Genomic DNA, 22,894 nt, shown 5'->3' with positions numbered 1-22,894 from the left:
CACTCTCATATTCTCAAGTTTCTCCTAAATTACCCAGAATATAAACAATAACCTTTTGAAGTTCAAAGTGTACATTTAAGAATTTAACTAAAACTCCTCCAGGTTGTAGTGGATGTGTGGAGGAGGTTTGTTTTCTAGTAACTGTAGGTGCTTCCTGTTCAGGTATTTGTGGTTAATGAGTGTCCATTTAAATCGTTAAGCATTCGCAGTAAAATAAAACAACCCTGTTCCATTTTGTTCTTTTACTCACTTTGATGTGTCTCCAGGTCAGGTTTGTCTACACCAAATCCTTCCACAGAGGCTGTATTTGTACCAGGAGAAATCAACCCGAGTGACTGTCCACATTTCACTGCAGTTATGTGACAGGAAGGCTATTAAAAAGATTTCATGTCAGGTTAGTGACTTGACCTTCCACATTATCGGTACAGAAGAGGGCGTGGTGAAGTTAATGACTGACACAGGGAACAGGATGATCACAAACAGAAATCAATCAAATGCTATTGTGTGATTTCAGCAGACTCTTTATTTGATATAAAGGGGCACAGCTGATAAAGTGTTAGGTGTCAGGTGGTAGCAGTGTATGAAGCGTGTGAAACTCTAACATACTGAAATGTGCACAACAAACATCCTCCAGTAGGCTTGGCTTTTAGGAGACTGACTAATGTTCAAGCTGGTCATAATGCTTTGGAGAGATTCTGTTCCATATTTGGTCGCAAAAAAATTAACCTGAACAATTTTTTTGTGTTGAAATTTACCTAAAGTCAGGTAACATCTGTGGTAACTATGCATTCGATAGCTGCACAGTTAATAACAATACAGTGAAGTCAAAAGACAAAATACAGAAATGCTTGGTCAACTTATATATGTGACAGTATCATAATCCAAAGTTTTCTTCTGGCTGTGAATGAAGCAGAACAGCACTGATGGACGCACCAGGCAGAGGTGGGTGACTGAGCGGAGAGAGACTCCTAGGCACTTCAGCAGTGAATTTTACTTGAGTGAAAGTCTGAATGTGATGTGTTTCTTCTGGTTAGTGAAGTTGAACAAGTGCTCTTCAGAATGATCAGTTCATTCACAGGGCTGGTGCACCAACATCCCACCATCTTCTTGTGTTTATTGCAGAAAAAAAGCTTCCTCAGTAAGGAAGGCAAAGACACTAAAACACATAGTAAAAGGCCACTAGTTTATACTATATATGAAAGCTACCAAAAAGGTTTCTTTTTATTGAAATATTTGGCCAGATTTTTATGGATCATGTGAAAAGGGATTTAGAATGTGAAATTATTTAAACACAAAACATGGTAAATACTCCTAGATGCTCAGCGTGTAACAGACAACAGACAGCGTGGATGCTCAAATCTGCCGAAGATAAAATACTGTCCCCTTCTGTGTGGATTCAAAAGGCTACAATAAATTACTAAAAAAAAAATCATCAAAATAAAAACAAAACAGAATGGCATGAAAAACATTAGATACAGTGGTTGGCTGATGCCAGGAAAAGCAGCATCTTTCAAAAAGGAGTTTCTTATGAAAGCTGTCAGTCCAGGTGATGCTATGACAGTTCAGTTCAGGAGAAGTGAAGTGGAAGGAAAATGCAACAGGCCTGGAGCCAAACATGCTGATTTTCTCTGCAGGCTCTCATCTTTGTCTCCCTCTATCGAACACTGGGCTCAACTGTAACTTGGAAAAACTGCATCAGTTTCTGTCTGACTTCTTTACAAGGACAGTCTCTGTTCAATGGGCAGACTGTCCATCAGACACTTGAGCTGCTCCTCACCAAGCTTGATTTTGTCCTCAAGCTTGCGCTGCTCGATGATAAGCGCAGACTTCATTTTGACAAAGTGTTCGTAGTCTGCAAGGCTGTCCTCCTGCAGGTAGTTGGCCAGGATGTCATAAACCACACGTTCCCTGCGGTCCAGGTTTTCTTTCAGCTCCTTAGCATCCTCGTACTGTTGAATCAATAGCTTCCTCTTCTCGATCAACGTACGCTGGAGAAGGAAAAACACATTTTGGTGTGTAAGGGTGCAAAGATCTACCAACTAGCCATCTGGTTAGACACGTAAGATTTGTATTTACTAACCCTCTCCTCAGGAGTAGCGTCCTCATCCAGACTGTTGAGAGCGTTCTCCACTCTGGCCAGACGACCTGACAGCGACAGAAGAAGGCTCACCACTTTGTCCAGGTCCCCGACAAACATCTTGAACTTGTCTAGCTCGTTGGGTTTGCAGACCTGCTGGACTCGGGCTTCCACTTCGTCTCCAAGAGTGTTGTTGTCCAAAATGTCTTCCTGAAGACTCTCCCTGGCCTCCCGCAACACCAGGAGCTTTTTGCTGAGACTGTCAATCAGCTCTTGCTGCATGAAAACAGAACATACAAAACTGGGTGATTAATAATGCTGACTGTAGCAAAAAGGTTCACAAAGAACTTTAGTCCAAAATAGTGCAATAGGCAAAGATCACCAAGGAATTACAAATATGGCAAATTGATCCTATAATCAAATCAACATTTATTTATATATCACTTAAAAACCTACAAGTCAACCAAAGTCCTTTATGCAAAATAACAAAAATCAAAAGTATCAAATACACAAAATTAATTGAAGCACATTAGAATAATAAAAAAATAAAAAAATAAAAGCAACTAAAGGGTGTCTGGGCTCTACTTGGAACTCAAGGCCAGTCTAAAAAGACAATCTTTAAATGAGATTTAAAGTACCAGTGCCAGGTCAGTAGTAGAGTGAATATCAAGTTCCACAGTTTTGGAGCAGCCACAATAAAAGCACCCCACAGGCGAAGAAAATGTTAAGGGCTATTATTTGAACACTAGCTATCAGTGGGTTCAATAAATGGCACCTTCTTGTTGGACAGATCAGTGTCCAGTTCAGTGTCCAGTTCGTCTTCAGAGTCTTCCTTCTTCTGCTCCTGCATGTCCTTCATCTTAATAAGAAGTTCAGCTTTGGGAGCAGATGTGCTGTAATATGTAGAACTGGTCACCATGGTGACAGCTGTGGCCATACTGTCCTCCTTTTCCCTGAAATACAAATAACACACAAGATGATGATAAAATCAAAGAACCACAGATGGTTTCTTCAGTGGCACACGAGTCATTAAAGATAACCATAGATTCAAAATTTTCTCACACTTGGGGGTCGCTGTGGTAGCACATACCACATAACATGCACGGTTCTACTCTTGCACTACAACAACTGCATCAAGGTCTTTACCGTGCATGTTATGTGGTAGCACATACCACATAACATGCACGGTTCTACTCTTGCACTACAACAACTGCATCAAGGTCTTTACACAAGTCACTGCTCAGGTGATCATCTTGACCCGACAGCCTAATACCATGGCTCCCCAACTCTTGTCAGATGCTTCCTCTTTTTTCCACCGGCACAGTCAGAGCGGCAGAACATGGACCTTCCAACCCATTGCTTTTAGCTAACTTGCCATTTATCTGTTGCTTTTAGTTAAGTCCTTCATCATCACTTTCACCTGATTGTTTGAATTGTTTATCCATTACTTTCAGCTAATTATTCTGCTATCTTACTAACAAGATGCTGCCTTTTCTGTGGCAATACATTAAAGGTGTTATAACTACCTGATGTTGTTAGGAGGTGTGCGCAGTGCAGCAGCCTACTGTATAACAACAACAATAAATTTAGTAACTATCAATATCACACCAATATGGATGGCACCACGGGGATGCTTATTTTAGTCCTGAACATGAATATGTGAGTATATGTCTGCTGCTTTCTGTCAGCAGGACCTAAAGGTCCACAGTGGGAGGATGTTTTGTTTTTGTCCTTGGTAGCATTTTTGTGAATGAAACAACAAATTGTGCACAACATGTAGCCTTATATAGCAGTTTGGGGGGGACAGATTATACAGATGTTCAGTTCTCACACTCATGGACATACTCAGGAAGTGGTGGCGTTCATCAAGTCATAACAAGCAATTTGCTTGTACCAGCAAATCTCACAGAAAAAAAAATTAAGTTTGAGTTTTAGGAGGAAATACTAAATTGTTAGAGGCCTAATGACTTTTTCCAAGGTGTGCATAAATATCCGCCTAGTCATGGTTACGAATTACTTTTACCTCATATGTCAAACCCAGATGATCAAATGTGGGTCTTGGAGTGAATTTGAGGGTTTGTGCATGTCAAAAACAATGCATACACTGACAGTTGGTACACACAGTAAAGGTCAAACAAGGACAAGTGAGTAGGTGGACTATATAACAACAGAGGAGCTAAATGTGTGGCTGACCTTTCCTCAGCAGGCCTGGAGGCTGTCTGTTTCAGGGGAACTTTCTTCCTCTGGTGGTGGGTTCCTTCCAACAGCTGCTCCCCTTGAGGGAAGATACCCTCCATCAAGTCCATGGTGGTTTTCATCTTGCTCTGATCCAGAATATCAGCGAGGGACTTGTCCTTGCCCATGATGTCCCTCGCCAGCTCCTCCCTTTTCTGGTCCTCTTCAGTCAGCCCTGTGGTTCCAGCTGTCCTGTTGCTGCTGGGCTCATCTGTGGGCTGCTGACTGCTGGAGTGGATACGATCTCTGGCAGTGGTCAGGTATGTGTCTCTCTGGGCTTTTGGGTCAGTCTGGGCAGCCGGTATACCATTGGGCTCCCTCTGCCGTGTAAAGGCACAGTAGACGGAGTCCTGCCCTGTGACTCCCAGACTGCCCCGTCTGTTCACATCAGGACCCTCAGCTTCAACAGCAAGGGAGTCACTGTGCTGCACAAACGGACCATTCTCCTGCTCTGTGACCCCATCTGATTGAACAATCCTGATGGGCACTTTCTTCACTACAGTATTTTCGTTTTCTATCACATGCTCCATCCTGAAATAGCACAGAAAGCAAGAGGAACAGTCTTACAAAAAGAAGCTCCAAGAAATTTCTTGCTGCAGTGCTCCAGCCATATGCTAATTTAAATTTTCATTGCATGATGGCAACTGAGCTTTTTTTCCAAGCCCAATATGATGGAAGATCCAAGGCGTGGTCCCACCACTGTGGTTTCTGCTAGCTGTAATAATCCTACTGTGCAGTCACAAGTTCGCTACAGATGATATCAATTAGTCTTGAGTCCAGAGGATAAACAAACAGCTTCATGTTTGGGTTTTTAGATTACATTTTGCTAAAATATGCCTATACCGCCACTGTGTCCCTCTAATTTACTGCAGCTTGACAACACTCACAAATTGATTCTACAGAGGCTGACTCTCAATAAGCTCCTTTGTATATGTAGCATAAAGACATAATGGATAAGGGAGTTACAGTCACTGTGTTCTGACAAACTGGGGAAGTACTTTGCAGTTCCAGCAATACTGTTCACTTAAAATCTCCTGTCTGATGTGATAAATAAAGCTTACCTGTGCGAGTCTTCATCCTGCAGAGAGGCTGGAGGCTTGTCGCTAAGTTTCTGTGAAGAAAACTGTGGAGCTGGTGAGTGCTGCCCCTCCATACTGGCCAGCCCTGAAGATCTGTAGGAGGAGGCTGGGGGAGAGGAGGCAGGCTGGGGATTGGATGTTGACAGATGTTCTGCCCCTTGTCCTTTGTCCACAAGTCTTTTGCTTTGCTCAGAATCTCCCTGTGCAGAGAGGGTGGGGTCAAAGGCGGAGTTAGGATCAGTGTTAGGAGAGCAGTGGGTGAAGATTTCAGTTGGGGAGCTGGTGAAGGACTCGGCGGAGTCTGATTCTGGGCATCTGGGTGGGGAAGGCTCCTCCAGCACAGAGGGCTTCATCCACAGTCTGGGCAGTGGCTCGGTGTGGCTGCGGTCCTCAGGTTGAGGGAGGGCAGACTCTGTGAGATTGCTGTGGTTCACGGTGGCAGTAGTAGCACTGTGTCTGCAGTCGAGGTTGGCTACTGTCATGGACGAAGGGGGTGGCGTTGAGTAATGCTCAAACTCCACAGGCTTTTGTCTCACTTTACAGTCACCGGTCCCTCTCTCAGAGAACCTGAAGAACACAACAGAAAGCTTTTAATTACACAGCAAGGCAGCACGGACCATCATCTGCAGCTCAATCAAATAATACACTGTGGCAGAGGCCTTGTTCATCTCTTCAGCAGCTGCTATGATTAGGACTATGCCAGCATGACAAGGCGCACACCTCCCTCTCTCCTGAAAGCCTACTCTTTGGTAAATGCTTAGCTGGCAGCCTGAACAGGAATATTTCAGTTCCCACAAAGTCTGCACAGAGGAATAAATAACCCTCCACTGCAAAGAAGATCAGATCACTTTTTCCTGCCTAATTCAGATTTAAAGTTTTAACTCTTTGGAGGTAAAGTTAGACATGGAAGAGGATGTGAAAGACGGTGTTAGAAGATCACAGCAGTCAGAGGCCTGATAGTGAACCAATGGAGCTGAAGTGATTGCATACCAAGATTTGGACCAGAATGTGTCCTAGGCTTAAGCATATTTTAACCATACAGCAAAATACAGTGAAATGCCTTCATTAACTAAGCCATCTAGACTATATGGTAAGCATGCAAGCCTGTCTAATACTGTGGTTTCATCCACACAGATTATATTTCCATGTATACTCTGATGCAAAACTGTACTGGTTCTGCATTCACAAGATATGGTACTTGTGAACAGGCAGGCACCATAACTCAAACTCCAATGTCAGTTCTTGCAAGCTGTGACAGGTTACCCAATGTACAACTGTTGTTGCAGCTTATGCCCTCCCTCATGCCTTTGCCTCAACTTTGGATAGAGTGTGACAAAGTTATTTTACACAAACAATAATCATGATGCCAGCAATATCCTGTAATTATGTTGCTGTAGGTATTCAAGGCAATGACATTTATACTGTATATGTCAGAAAAGATTATTAAAGGTCAGTGTTTGGGCAGTAGGGATAGACAACTCCAACAAGACAAGAAAAGAATTCTAGTTGTTTTGTCTTTTTAAATACAAAACCATGGCTGCATTATATATGTATCATACAGGTATATTCAGGATACCATATGTGTAAAACAGAAAAGTACCAACTAGGTGATATTTGACTATTTTCATTTCCATGGAACAGAAGTGAAAGTAAATGTGCTGTCTGTCTGCTGGCTCTCTGTGTTGGTATCTCCTTACGCATGCATCAGTAACACTATCTGGGCAGAACACTCCTCACTTCACTCATCTCTCAGACTTCTGAATGACAATAACATCCTCTGTACTGCCGGTGTGGCTGCTACAGGGAAGTTGCTCAAGACGAAATACTCTACACCCTTCAATGAGTTTCACCTTTGGGAGTTTAGATAATGGATCAACACAGCTGAGCAGCAGGGTGTGAAGTCATCTTGACTGTTACAATACATAGTTCAAGAATGATTCTAAATAAGAAAAAACTTAGAACTTAGAAAAAACTATCATGTTTAAAAATATTGACATTAGAAATAATTAGAAATAATTCCATCTATAGATGGAGTAGACAGATTATTGTATAAACCTCCATGAACTATTAAACCAATCTTGATTAAAGGGTTACTCCAGAAATATATTTTCATACTTCCATAAAGTTGAGAGTCACAAGAAACAGAAAAAGAATGATCAACAATCAAGGCAGCTGACACCTAATTTTTAGTCCTCAGAGAGGTCAAGCCCTAAAACAAAACGGTGAATCCCACATTTCCTATAATGCAATTAACTAGAGTTGTTCATTAAATCCCCTCTAAAGGGGGCAGATGCCCACTTCTTTCAAACCCTACACCTCCACTTTGTAACACTGGCTTTCTGCTGATTTTTGAAATCTCAGGCCAAAGATGAGAAAACATGATGTCATCAGGTTTATTTTATTTGAAAACCTTCCCCAGGAGCCATTTGGACCAACTGTGCATAAGTTCAAACTTAGTTCTAATGCAAGTGTTTACTAAGAAATTGGAGATTTACAGTATGCATCACTAATGGGCTGCACCAAACAAACTAGTTCTTGTCTAGAGGTTAGTTGCTACTAAATATTTACACCCCATAGGCTGAGTGTTACTGTAGCTACCTGAAACAACTGGCAACATTAACATTAGCTTGTTAATATCTGACCCATTTACACTGCAGAGCTAAGAGGTCATATCTGACCATAAAACATGCTAAATGTTTTTCATAATACTGTCAGTCTTCAAAAAATTAAATATTGAACTTGAATAACACCATATACCTCAAATTACAAAACAATACGACAGTAACATTTGATACCATGAGTAAATAATATCAGTTAGGCAAGTATAATTGTATATTTCCTACTCACTTATTCCTTGAATACTACATATTCTGAAACACATATTTCTACATAAATAAACCTAAGTAATACATTTATAAAAAGTATATCTTTTGGTCCTCTGAAACTGTAATTTTTTAAAGTTATACTAGCTTTTGATGCTGCAGTGACTTCCTGTTTTCATAGCTGATTGCTGATCATTGGACAGCACTGTTGAGTCTTTTCAAGGTGAGACAATTTCACTGGTGCAACTCAATTTAGTAAATCACTAGTCTGAAACTAGCTAGTTGTTACTAGGAACTTAGGAAGAACTTTACATTCAAGCTTACTATGTATTTATGAAGAGCTGGTGGAACCAAATCCAGAGCCACATAAGATAGGTGAACAGGCAACAGCTGACTTCAGACTTTAACTTTAAACAATAGTCTTTCACAGCTTTCCTAAGCTGTGATGTTCATACAGGATAATCAAAGAATTAACTGAAATAATCAGCATTACCTGTAAACACTTCTACCCCACCCATAAAACAAACCAAGAAGACAGGTTTAACCCAGTGTGACCAAACCACTTTATATTCACAGCTTCATAGTATTGACATAACTGAAACCTACTCCCAGTCTTACACACAAGTCCAAAACAAGTTACAGTGATAGGTTGGCCTGCATTTATCTAGCTGTTCCCACCTTCTGTACCTTTCATCTAATAGTTTGAAAGAACAAAGACATCTTTCCATAATTTATTTTTCCTTTAGATGTAAAGGCGAAACAGGAATGTACAGCCATGCTAGCAGCTCTGTGAGGCTGTATTTACGCATAGCTTTGAATGCTAATAAGCTCATAATGACTATACTGACAAAAACATGCTTATGTTTAGCATGTATGTTCACTGTGGTGATTATCTTAGTTAATTCTTTTTAGTGTGTTAGTATTCCAGTGTTTTTTTTTAATTTGCCATTAACTTTGTAGGTACTTGGTTATCAACCACTGTATTGGACCTAGTGAAAATCTGACCTGGTGGTAGCACTAAAGGAAAAGTCAAGATGATCACCATTGTCACTAGGATCCATCCTCTGAACACAATGGATGTCGATACAAAATTTCATGACAATCCATCCACTGCCACCCACAGAACCAAGCTGCTAGTTTGGCCAAAAATCCAGTTATGCACAATACCGGGTTTTACTGATGATAATTTCATGCCTTCGGTTGCTCTCTGAACTCGGGTCCCCCACTGCATTCCAATAGAGAGCCAAGGAAACACTTCTTCTCTATCACAATCATGCCTCGCCTACACCCGTAAGCTTTCAGTGAATGACACAAAGTGCAGCCAGAGAGAGGGCTTATGTTGTCGCCACTGCGGCGAGGCAATGCCACTGGTATTTCTTGACAGATTAAAAGCCTTCACTGTTCCTCTACAGTCTCACTGGCCTCTATCACTGATAAAGCTCATGAGCAGAAACATAGTAAGACACATTAAATATGCTGATAGAAACAAGAAGACTGATGCAAGAGCAAAACAAGTAAAAAAGATGAAACACACACTGTCAGCTGTCAGTCCCTAGAGTCAAAATTCAAATGCAAAAACACTGATATTTTTGCATTTGTATGGTATACTGTAGTGTATAGTGAAGACAAGCAGGTTATACTGAATAAGAATTTCTCACCCAGTTGCAGCGGGGAGCTGCTCAGCAGGTTCACTCTCTGACTGCGAATATTCTGCTTCAGACTTTGTTGTAGGAACTGGAATCTTCTGTAAATAAGTTGAACAAACATATAATCTATTATGAAAAAACTATCCACAAAAAAGAGGCTTCCAGTTATCCCACATGCTGCTAAGTCTTTTGTTAATTATTCTAACCAACTCATGTTGCAGCTTCCTGGTTTTACATAAATGAAAAAGAATGGAGCAGGTTGATGCCCCTCTCCGTTTCTTAAGCCAAGGGTGAGTCATCATAAACAAACATAGATTAATGTTTGACTCGGCTTCTTCCTTTGTTGCTTTCACTTCAGTCAGTCTGTTTGTATTAATGAAATGTGAAGCCACCTCCAGGGCTTGATTAGCGACCAACACCAAGTTACAACCAAGACCTCTCTTTTGTTGATTAGTCTAATAGAATGTTTGTCATTTTCAGTGAATTAACAGTCAGACTTTGTGCCTCACCTGCCCATAAATGTCAGCTGATGGAGAGGATCTAGACCTCTCATGGAGACACGTGGTTTTGGTTCTCTCCTCTGGACCTGGATCCAGGATGTTATCAGCCGACCGGTACCGTCCTGAGGCTCTTATCTCTAGAGGTTTCTTCTGTATATTCCACCTTGCCTCATACTCAGCAAAGGTGCCTAGTCGTTGCTGATCTAGGATGGGCAGCTTTTGGGTAGAGTAAGGAACTCCATGGGTCTCCTCCGTGTACTCTCTGCTTCTGGTCTCTTTCTGTGTGTTCTTTGTTGCACTGGTTGAGGCAGGATCTTCGCTCTGGTTCTCAGTATAGCTTTCAGTGTAATTTGGGAACCCTGGATTCCCACTTTCTTTAAAGAGCTTCTGCTGGTCTAGTGAGGAGCTTGCATTTTCACTGTGAAGGAGCTCTTCTTTCACTCCTACTTCATGGATTTTGTCAGGCTCAGAGAAAGATCTCACCTTCTTTTCTGTAGGAAATCGCTTCCGGCCACCAATGCGTGCTAGCTGACCAGTAGCATGCCCTGATTTATTTGTTAATGACTCTGTAACAGTTGGCAGAGGGGTGACATCTTTGTGGGTCAGTGCTGAGGATGAGTAGTTAGACAAGGCCTCAACTGCAGTATTCTCCATTAAGACAAGCTCCAGGTCTTTCCTCTTGAAAGAGGTAGCCTTGAGCACCCTTGCTTGTGCTTCCTTCAGATGATCCTTGTAAGTGTTGGTGAAGGATCTATCTGGTGAGGCTGGGGTGGTGCTTTCAGTAGACATCCAAACATCCTGATCTTCTTTAGCTGCACCCTCAGCACTCTTATTGCTCTGCATCTTGGCTCTTCTCATCTGAATTTCATTCCTTAATATGGTGGCAAAACGATCACTGCATTTTATCTGCTTGTTTTCAAGAGATTCGTCAGAGACTGTGTCTCTTGTTTTCTCATCTTGACCTGCAGCATCCAAGGACAGAGAGTGAAGCATGGGGGTTACATGAGGGCTGATATTATTGCTCACTTGGCTCTGATGTCTGATGTCTTGAGGTAATTCTTGGTGTTGCAGTGGCAGAGACTGTCGTTGTTCAGATTGTCTGCTAGGGGGATAACTTGTGTACTGAGTTTCTGCATTTTGTCCTCTCTGGCTTCCCCTATCTTCAGAGAAAGGTTTAGGTGCAGAGGTTTCTAATGCAGTGCTAACTTGGTGCTTGTTGTGTCCATTGCTGTCTTTACTGTGCGTGGAGTGTTGTTGGGGCACATGATACTTCACTTTGGTGGCTGTCTGTGGGCTAACAGAGTTCTGCTCATTTCCACTCTGTGTCAGGTGAAGACCTGTGACACTCCTTCTGTCCTCTGGTTTTCCCAACAAGGGCTGGAGGTTTGACTGTGTGGACTGGCTTGTTGTGGCAGAGTAGTATCGGCTATGCCCACTGCTGTCAGTGTTTTGGTCAGTGGTTGTGGGAGATGGGGAGGTGCTTAAGTTCCTTCTCTGGTTCTGACCAAAGTGTTGTGCAGAACTCTTAGTAGGCAACTCTTGCATGCTATAGTAGTAGCCACCTACGCCCTGTGACTTTGGTACAGATGTAGGCCAAGGCTGAGAAGAGAAAGTAATTTTGTCACTACTATGGTGTCTTTGATGGGAGGGCTGACCTTGCTGAACATCACTGCTGGACAGGGAGTACTGCTTGTTTGAGCTGAACTGGTTATGATTGGAATTATCAGAAGACAAATCGGTGCCATTTTTCAGGGATAAACAGTGGCTACGGCGATTTTCAGTGGAGGCCTTCCAGGGGCCATATGAATCAGGTCCTTCTGTTTGAGCTATAACCAGCCCCCTTTCATGTACCTTAGTTGCAGCAAAACTATCACTGCGTGTGGGTGGAGGTGGTGGGGGAGGAGAGGGGGAAGCAGTCTTCTTTTTCTCAGGTACATGCCAAACAGGTCCAAAGCTGGTTCTACTTGAAGTGGAATGGCGGGACACAGCCAGTTCCTCAGTCTGTGGACCCTCACAACCTAAGCTAACTCCTGGTACCTGAAAGTACGCCACCCTTTCATCCTGTTTGACTCCTTCAAGCATACTCTGGGTGTGTCTGCCATTGTTGTGCTTTCCTCCTGCATCCCACTGGTTGACTTTATAAAACACATTCTCTGTTGAGGCAGCATTACTCTTTGAGAGGGTGTAGTCCGGTGTGCTAGAGCTAGTGGAGAAGGAGCCGTAGGCAGAGTCTCGTTTCCCTCCTCCAAGGTGCTCCATACTATTGTTGAACTTGGCAGGTGACAGCTGACTGGTGGGGTATGGATGTGTGACATGTTCTAGACTATCCATGCTGCCGAGAGAGCTGAACTGGTCAGACACTCTGTGCAGGTTTGTCTGCTCCCAGCCAGTGGAGAGGTCAGTTGAGGAGGAACTGGAGGTCAAAGAAAATGTGAGAATGAAAAACACATCAAACCGGTTTTTATTCTGTAAAAGTAGAAATTTACCTAAAGAGTGCTGCTGGTAAACTAGTTATAAACTATGGTGGCCATTTCATGGCAGCCAGTTTAGAGCTAATAAGTATTAGCGCATAAGCATTGTGCTGGAGTCAAATTCCTTGCATTTTTGGCAATAGCATTTATGCTTATGCTCACTGGCCATAAGGCTTATCAGTGTATACAGAAACATTAGCAAACTGTTTAATGTACACTAAATGCATTAATAATCTTTAATTTTTATGCAGGAGTATAGGATCCTTTTCCATGATATTGCCACATCATCATCATATCTCGCTGGGCATAAAAATAATCTTGAATTTTTTAATGTCATCTTGGCAGCTATTAAATCAGTTTGGAAAGGAAAGTCCCTTTAAACATAATAGTGTAAAAGGCAAAGTTCAAGATCCCAGAGCTACCTTGCATCATATCTGGAGTGCCAGACTGGCGTGGGTGGAGACTGTGTTTTGGCAGTCTCTGATTGGCTTTCGTTGAACTTGGTGGAGTGCCAGGAGTGAGGCCTGTTTATGGGTTCATTCCTCCTAGAGAGAGGGCAAATACACACACTAGATTAGAGACCAACCTCTTTTAGACTGAGGCATTGATTTGGAATGTTTCTGATTCGCTACAGCATTCACAGACAGAGGGTTTTTAATCTACATATCTGCTTAATCACAAACTTTGTACAATTGTCAGTTACGCATATGAAACATACCCTTTTAAGCATTTTTTTCTGAATTGAATATCAAAAGAACATTTCAACACATCAGGATAACATGACATAAACCTTACCTAAATACAATTACATTTCCTTACAATGTAATAGACACAAAACATATATACACGTCATACACAGACAGTGTACTGCATGTTGTACAAATGGGATGAACATCTTTCATCTAATGAGACTAACAATGTGACAACTCACAAGGGCATGCCAGTGAGAGCAGGTAATAAACCACAGGAGAAGGACAGGTGCTATGAGACAAATGGAAATGATGAATGATTGATATTATTATGGTCACAAGCCAAACAAGAAGGGAGGGGCGGAGAGGAAAGGAGGGAACAGGTACTACTGATTACAATGAAGCCACAGAGCCATACCTCATGGAACTTCGCAAAATCTTCATAAGAAAGCTTCTTGCCACATGCACGTCATTCTCTGAAGGCATTTTGTGAGATACAATATCCACCATTTTCATATTCCTAGGCAGCAGGGGGAGGAACGCACACATACACACACACACACACACACACACACACACAGACAAAGCGCTCACAAATAACTGACTGGACTCTCAGAAGACAAACACCTCCAAGTATAGCATTTAGACTTTTGGTGCTAATTTTAATTTTGCCCTCACTATGGCACCGCAGACAACTCAGTGTGTTGGTCTCAAAGCCTCACTAGGGCACAGGTTTCCTAATCCAACTGAATTATTACAGAGCGCTCATAGTTCACCTCATAATCCACCACTGTAATATGTAGTCCACAGAAGTATAAATAGTTGCTGACACATGATGTTATAGCCCCCTCTGTTGGCCAAACTAGTGCATTCTCATGTTGCATTTCATGGAAGCTCAGAAATGAGAAAAACCCTACAACACAAAAAATAATAACATCCCGAATCATCGTTTTCCTTTTCTCTCATTAACAAAACTGTCCGTAGCTGAGGTGAGCTGGTTGTGCTCAGATCTTGCCATATGGTCCCAGTGGGAACACAACTCCAACATGGGGCAGGGGGCTTAAGAGAATAGAGATTCTTTATCAGATCAGCCACCTTACCCCTCAATCCAAGCTGTCGTCTGCCTCCCAGACAGCTTTTCTGTGCTGGATGAGGATCAAAACTGACATCATTTGACAGGCACAAAGGCCTTTGGCAATCATTTAGTATTTACAGCTGTAGTAATGTAGTTTGTGTAATGTGGGGGTTACCTGAAAAAAAAACAAGGGATTATTCAGTTATTGTGTAATCATATATAAACAGGTTCCTGCTTGTATGACATGGCTAACTCCACAAACTTGGGGAATTTAAAAAGGGTCCGGGTTATTCTGTGACTTTTGGTAAGCTTTTACACATTAGCCTTTGACTCTTAACAAAGGACTATTCAGGTTAGACCTTGGAAACTAGTTTTACTAAGATGGTACTAGGAAACATTAGTGTTATAGTGGTATAGATTTTTAGACAAAGCTTTACTTGCTTTCATTCTCAATTCTCAGTGCTTTCATTCTCACTTGCCCTACAAAGCCATGAGTTCAAGAGGTCCTGCCCCCTTATTCACCTTGTTTAAAGTCGTTCAACAATTTGATGACAAAAGGTCCAAACAACAACTTTGTTCAGATCAAGATCTGAAAACAAACCACTGACTAACATAATAACATGAACTATTATGTTAGCATCAATTTCACATATTGACCACTTTCAGATTGAGACAGAGATTTGGTTAAGCTCAATAAAGTGGGACATTTCAACAAAATTAATCTTGGATTAGAGGTTGGCCTATTTAGAGGACAAAGAAAAGCCAACATGGAGCTCTGTCTTCCTTGTCCCTTCACAGTCCGTGTTTCTGGGGCAGTAGGAGCTAGCCACACATGGCACTTTCTATTGGTATGCAAATGAACCTGGCTTTATTAGGCCTATCGTCAGGGCTACAGCTGGGCTGGCACAGATATGCTAAGAAAGTGAATCAGTTGGCTGGAATGGGGGCAGGGGGAGGCTGCTTTCTGAGTGATCATTTTAGAGCCCCATCTCACTTCGCTTGTTCCAGTACCAACCAGTCCACATAAGCACCCTGCACTGAAGACTTGTTAAACATCCTGACAAATTTAAAAATTCCTTAAAACTGAAAAGCTTGAGGAAAATATTCAAAGATGATTTTATTTTGCCTATAAGCAGTTTTTCCCCAAGTTTCATTTACATTTGATTTTGAAATTCTATGTCTTGCTATTCATGGTTTGACCTAAATGATGCATGACCTCATGCTGAATGATAAGACAAAAATAATAACAGCAATAACTAAGCATTAGGGCCAAACTAAAGAAATCCCCAATATGTTAAATGTCCCCGACTCGTTCATCTCAACAAAACAAAAAGTGGCTGGCATGACGGCCTGCAAACACAGGCGTTAAAAAGTCTAACGCTCAGCAAGTGAACAAAGCAGAAGTTTCTTTTGACTCACCAAACACCTGGATGAACATATTCAAAATGGATGCAAGAAAGAGATGTATTATCCAAAAGATTCCAAAATAATATTGGACTGGAGCTTAATTTCGAGGTGAGGCCAGTTGAACCAGTGCATTCCAGACACTTCAAAGACAAGCCAAACTAAAAGACAGATGCAGACCATTACGCATCATAGCATGACTAAGTCTAATTCAACACTACCTGCAGGTATACACTAACTGATAACTCACAAACATTATATTTGACACAGAATGGTCATCTAAAACTAGGTTCTCCTAGCAGAATTAGTTTGAATAGAGGGATTTCCTTCAGGATTATGGGGGTTTGCTCCCTGAGCGGGGGTTGTTGGAGTGTACAGAGGAGGAGGAGGAGGGCTAGTGTTACAGCCAGTCCCTTTGGACTATTCCCATATCTTGCCTTATCCCATTGGCTCCAAGGGGCTAATATGCTAATGATGGGATGAAATGCAGGACTCTTCTCTTCCCATCTCCCCTGTTGTGAGGCAGACATGCAGTCCTACCATTGCTATAGCAACAGGTTGATCTCTAGGCTACAAGGGCACCCAGTTTCCTGAAAGCCTGGAGGAATGAGTATTGCAAGTGCCCAAGCAGGAATATCGGCAACACACGGCAAATACAATTTGTATTCTTCTGACTAATACATTTTGTTGTACTTCTTTCAGACTGCGTTTAACTGATCTTGAACTTAAAATAGGGAGAATATACATTAATACCTCATGCTAATTAAGCTTAGATTGCTTGTTATTTTAATGCCCGTTACTCATAAAGAATATTTAGATTGTATTTAGTGAATGAATTGATAAGATTACGACAAAGTGGGCTCTGTTTACTTTAAATTAAGAATCAGTATTGCACTTCATGACACAGCTCCTTCCTATTTAGCAGTGTGTCACTTCCTTCTTCCCGTGATTCTATTTTAATGAATTTTCCTCTATTTTTTTATTTGACAGTTTTTTAAAACAATTATTCATGCTCATGACTAGTCTTATGGCCTCTTGTTATACATACTGTACATACACTACTGGCTCATTTCATTTGGATCTTATGTTATTTATTTATTGACATAAGCATTAGACATTAATAAACATTTCTGCAGGAGTGCTAGTGATAGCCAGCCAGCTAACTGTCAACTGATGTCCTTTGACAAGAAAACTAATGAAGTGAAGAGTTAAAAAAAATTGTGACCAAATTAACAGGCTGTGCCTGCTCTTGCAGGTAATGGATGTGACTGATCTCATAAAGATCCTCTAATAATAATAATAATAATAATTATAATACATACATACATACATACATACATACATAATACATAAATAATATCCTTTACTTAAAACAAGTACAGGTAGTGATTTCTGTAAAAGAACAGACTTCTGCAACTGTGACTTTCACATATGAACCTGGTTCTGTAAAGAAAATAAACAATTCAAGAGTGCTAACTGTTGTGCAGTCCAAATGAAGTTTTATTTGCTGGGTAATGACTTTACACAGCAATGGATTTGATAAAACATTTCTCATGAAAAACTGAAATCTGCAATCAAAACAATATATGTTTATTTTGTTATTCTTTATGCCAGTTTAACTGTTCAGGCTTTTTCAGAAAGACAGCCATTTCCATCCATTTTCTATACCGCTCAGTCCCAAACGGGGTCACGAGGGGCTGGAGCCAATCCCCCCCAGCTGCGGGCGAAAGGCGCACCCTGGACAGGTCGCCAGCCCATCGCAGGGCCAACACACAGACGAACAACCACACACACACACGCACGCACTCCTACGGGCAATTTAGAGACACCAATCAACCTATGCTGCAGGTCTTTGGACTGTGGAGGAAGCCGGAGCACCCGGAGAGAACCCACGCAAGCACAGGGAGAACATGCAAACTCCGCACAGAAAGGCCACAGGTGCCACTGTGCTGCCCTAAGGATAATCACCTTTATTAGCCAAGTATGTTACACACAAGGAATTTGTTTCTGGTACAGAACCGATGGCAGCCATCTGCGGCGCCAAATCAACCAATGTCTCTAACCATCAGGGGTGGGGTTCAGTGTCCTGCCCAAGGGCACTTTGACATGTGGACTAGAGGCACCGAGATTTGAACCTTCAACCTTGTGGTTGGGAGACAACTGCTCCTCCCACCGCACCACTGTCGCCAGAAAGACATCAGCACAGTAAATGCAGTCATACTTGTTTAAATGGTTGCCTTTAAGTAACAACTATGATAAATGGTATACATGGGGGAAAGAAGTGTTTTTTCTTATTAAAACGTGCTGTGGCACACCAGCAAGAGGTCTGGTGGAAGGTAAGAAGATTAGTAAAGAATGGTCACAATGCAAATCTGATAGGAGAGCAACAATATTCAGTGACCTCTTGGGAGGGAAGAAATCAAGCATACAATCCAAACAAGCTTGGTTTTTACTGTGAAGAACAAACAAATACATTTAGTTATCAACAAGTTTTTTTTACTCAACCAAGGTGTGATTGCCCTATTAAAAGTGTGCCATTCAGTGTGTGACTTATTACAGTCAGATACAACATCTGACTAAATGAAGTGCAGCATCATGTACAATACTACTGAGCAGGAAAATGCTGAGGTTGTAAGCAGCCAACCTGCACTCTGCAGGTGAGCCCGTGGATTCCATTTGGTCCCTAATGGTCTGACAAAGGCCTTCTTCAGCAGCCCCTACAATCAAACCAGTCATACTTCGGGTGAGAGAGGTGAACCGTGAGCAGCATGTAATGACCAGCACATTCCTGAACTGAGTGCCATACCAAATGTCAAATCACCGGCTGCCTGCACTGACCCACAGCCCAGAAACACCTGGAAACTTTTTGTATGAGGGTGAGGGTCTCAACAACATCACTATCACCCCATGTCTACGTCCCCTTGCTTTAAGGCACATCCTTATTACTACTCATGGGACAATCGATGGCTAAGAGTGCAGGTATAAAGTCACCAACTTAAAGCAAGCAGGTCAGCCTCTCTTTTGCCTGTTGTTACTGTCACAGCTGAAGTGTGAAAGAACACCAGAACACACGCCACACAACAAATAAAGAGTGTGGAGATTAATTAGACTGTAATGATAACCGGCCACAATCAATCCATAAAAGTCGATTATTATAGATGATAATGCAAGCAAATATGCAAAAAAACCCTATCAAAACTGTTGAGAGCTATGTACTAATTAAATTGTCAGCCATGACATGCTTGTACTGTTGTTACCTGAGTGTCAGTATCCTCATAAACGCTTCTAATAGCTATGAGATGACAAAACAATTCTAATGTTAGAAGTTTACCAGTGATTAGGGAGAAACACTAGCAAAAGACAGTAAAGATATTACAATTACTACTGAGCAACCGCTCAAAGGAAGTATATTTTTGTATTTGTTTATCTGACTGTATGGTTTAATAAAAAGAGACTTTATTCAAAACCTTCTTCTTGCAAAATGACCTTGGTGATGGAACAAAAACAAACAAAGGGTAACACTGAAATCTCAAAACTATTAATTCATTAGCTAAAACCCAAACAATTTTAAGAAATGTACTTGTGACAATAATTCAGCGCACAGTATTTCAAACATACTACATAGGCTTATTTATAAAAACAAATACCAGTACATGTACAGTAAACCATTGCACTACACCCCTTACTGAATGCTTGCATTGCAACTTCTTCCTGTAAGCTTTTTCAGGTGTAATTGGATTGTGCACCAACCTTTGCACAGGCTTTGTTTATCTATTGGTACTGGAAGTAATATTTTTGAAACTACTCAGGAAAGCTTTACCCCTCTGCTACAGTAGAAAATGTCTCTCTCAATGCCAAATAAAGAAGTTTGTTATTGGCTGTGTCTGTCTCTGAGTGTCAGCCCTGTGATAGACTGGTGACCTGTCCAGGGTGTACCTTGTCTTTCGCCCAGTGCCAGCTGGAATTGGCTCCAGCCCCCCGCCCTAACCCTCATTAGGATAAGCATTATAGCTAATGGATGGATGTTATTGGATGTGGTACTTCTGTAACTGTGCCAGAAGGGGGAAACCAAATGCCATAACAAACCTCAAGCTTCATGTGTAAAGTTTAATGATTCACTCTGCTGTGTTAGCTGCACATACTGCAAATTCTTCAAGGGAGAGGAAAGGAAAGCAGGCCAGACTGCGTAGGTCCTGGTGGAGACTAAAATCCTAACAGCCCCAACCCAGAAAAGTAGTCAAAATAATGTGAACACGTTATGGAAAAAACAGTGAAGTGCTGTTTGTACCATTTGCTTCCTTGCTCTTAGTAAAGTTCATACCACTGGTGTGAAGACAAGTGCAATCCATATACAATGTGATTAAGTATGACTAATGAGAATTCATCGTCGAACTGGCTGCACCTAGCCAACTTACCTGTACAGCTTGTGGATTTACAAACAATAGCAAAGCTGGAATGAATGTAAATGTGATGTGTCATTGTGGGACAATTATAGTGCTTGACTGTATGCAATAATTAGTGCAGTCAGGTTTTAAAGAAATTTTCCGCAAAGCTTATATAACATCCAGCATTTAAGTTTTGTTTTAGATGTACTCAATTTCAGACTTCCTCGTTTGCCATTCTAAAGTTGAAGTACAGAATGCACGGTGAGTTTGTCGAGGCTTGTGCAAGAACGACAAGATGCTTTCTCACAGATAACCACACCTTTCTGTGACGTGGGTCAAGCCTCTCCTCTTCCCCTGACGTTACACCAACAATCTCACATTAGTCCCTGTATGCAAAATACATGACTTGCTAATTCAAGCACCTCCCTTTTTCTGTGTGTAATGAAACCACACCTGTAGACAGGAGCAGGTCCTGACAGCTTTCTGATCACTGTTCAACTATCCAACATTATCCCTGAGATAAGAAGAGAAGTGTTTCATAGCTGAACCCTGAATGCTCAGGCACAGGTTAAACTGTACATATAGTGATGTGGAATGGCACACTAAAATATTTTCAGACCACAACTCCAGTTTTCTACACAACATGCTGAATGCATATGGATGTAAAGAGCGAGAAACTGGACTGGAGCTTTGAAGTTAATACTAAATCAGTCTTGTTTTTGAGGCCCTGGAAAATGAGTGATGGGAGATGCTATTTCAGACTGTCAGAACAAAGTAAATTCTTCAACACTAACAAGAAAAAGGAACCAAGAGTCCTGTGGGACTATATATCTCTGTAAAATGCAATATGAACAATGTGACTCGTCCTTGAAAGAAAGTGTCTTTCCTCATTTAGAATCACAAACATACTGAAATGACAATTCTCAGATGCTTTAGTGATGCTGCCTGGACATCTGTGGTCTGATCTTCCCACTATAAGCTTCTCCCTCTGTTTCAAAACAAAAAATACATGTTGCAACCACAGCATCATGTCACAACAGAAACACATCTGACAACATGCCAGCTGTTCAGCATTAGATCAGCCATGATGCAGGACACTGGAAATTTTTTGGAATATTGGTCCTGCTTACAGAGTTTAGTTACCATTTAATTCCTCATATGTGGGCTTTTCTTTGCAGATGGATCCTAACTAGTTAGCAAATGATATTAGAGAATCTATTGTTTGAGGATATTGGATTAGGTTGCACAAAACAAACACTGATACCTACAGGGGGTAACAGAAACTTAACATTTAAGAACAAGCTACAGCTGAAATGCTACTACAAAAGGGGCTGTTAATGTATGTGCTTTATTACACAGTAGAACAAAAATATACATTTTCCAATTTCAAATCCAATGTTCCTGATTAAATTCCCCAGTTATCTCTTGGTATACGTGAAATATGCCAAACAATCATTTCTGTGATTTCTAAACAAACAAAAAACACCATCCTGAACCTACAGGCATATAAATACAGTACATGTCAAATCAAATGTGATTTGTGACAACTAGTCACCTTCATCCATCATATAAAGCCACACTGGACATTAGCTTGTTGGCTGTAGTAAGTGTGTGTAGACGTCATTTGGCAAAAACCAGTGGTAGAGAAGTACTCAAATTGTTTACTTAAGTAAAAGTAGCAATACCACAGTGTAAAAACACTCTACTACAAGTAAATGACCTGCATTCAAAATGTTACTTGAGTGGCTATGGTGACTCCCTAACGGGGGCTGCCACAGCAAATTGTCATACTGACAATGCGCATGTTGAAATTTGGCATGTGTTTTACGCCGGATGCCCTTCCTGATGCAACCCTGAATCGAACCCTGGCCGCAACGGTGACAGCGCTGAATCCTAGCCCTGGTCCATCAGGGACCACTTACCTGAGTAAAAGTATAGTTAGTTCCTTAAAGTTTCAAAGTGGCACATTTCACATTAATGTATATCACATTACTGGATTATAATTATTGATGCATTATTGTGTTCATTACATTAAATTTGAAGGTGGTAAAGGTGGAGCTAATTTTAAGTGTATGCTTACAGTTTGAATTGATGCTGAGTAGCTTGTGAATTTCCCAACAGGGATCAATAAAGTTTTATGACTATACTATACTTTGTTTTGTTGATCTGATTCTGAAACTAGTAACAAAATTATCAAAAACATGTAATGAAGTGAAAAGTACAATATTTTCCTCTAAATGTAATGAACTATAAAGCAGCAGAAACTGAAAATACTTAAGTGCAGATTCCTCAAAATTGCATTTACAGAATAATTATTTTCTATATTAGTGTTTTCAGCAATCTCCATACAGAGACAAAAATTGATATGGAATTGCCTCTACTCAGTTAATGCCTGTCAGCTGTCAGTCCTGGCTTTGCTTGTTTATCTGTGCCACAAACCTCCATTGTTGTTTATGATTAAAAACACATCAGGGAAACACACGGCTGCACTGGATGATACTTTCTTCATAC

At 41.2% G+C, this 22,894-nt stretch overlaps 1 protein-coding gene across 4 annotated transcripts in view; it reads right to left on the bottom strand.

The window, feature by feature from the left end:
• Positions 1–515: 515 nt before the first annotated feature.
• The window catches only part of shroom2a (shroom family member 2a), a 33,914-nt gene continuing 11,535 nt past the window's right edge, over positions 516–22,894 (bottom strand). Inside the window, exons 1-10 of one of the 4 annotated variants that reach the window (XM_020603324.1) lie at positions 16,014–16,928; positions 13,938–14,039; positions 13,253–13,375; positions 10,369–12,772; positions 9,872–9,957; positions 5,374–5,958; positions 4,271–4,843; positions 2,853–3,030; positions 2,081–2,353; positions 516–1,988 (exon numbers count right to left, since the gene is read on the bottom strand). In XM_020603324.1, coding sequence (XP_020458980.1) covers positions 1,716–1,988; positions 2,081–2,353; positions 2,853–3,030; positions 4,271–4,843; positions 5,374–5,958; positions 9,872–9,957; positions 10,369–12,772; positions 13,253–13,375; positions 13,938–14,035 — 4,593 coding nt within the window. In that variant the 5' untranslated portion in view covers positions 14,036–14,039; positions 16,014–16,928 and the 3' untranslated portion in view covers positions 516–1,715. Of the gene's footprint in view, positions 1,989–2,080; positions 2,354–2,852; positions 3,031–4,270; positions 4,844–5,373; positions 5,959–9,871; positions 9,958–10,368; positions 12,773–13,252; positions 13,376–13,937; positions 16,929–22,894 lie in introns of those variants that run through there. The other 3 variants (XM_020603323.1, XM_020603321.1, XM_020603322.1) reach the window with 3 other exon arrangements.

Source organism: Monopterus albus, unplaced genomic scaffold (assembly GCF_001952655.1).
Source record: "Monopterus albus unplaced genomic scaffold, M_albus_1.0 scaffold61.1, whole genome shotgun sequence".
In the NCBI taxonomy this organism is placed as follows: Eukaryota; Metazoa; Chordata; class Actinopteri; order Synbranchiformes; family Synbranchidae; genus Monopterus; species Monopterus albus.
The sequence above is the reverse complement of the archived record's forward strand: the minus strand, read 5'-3'. Positions and strand labels throughout refer to the sequence as shown.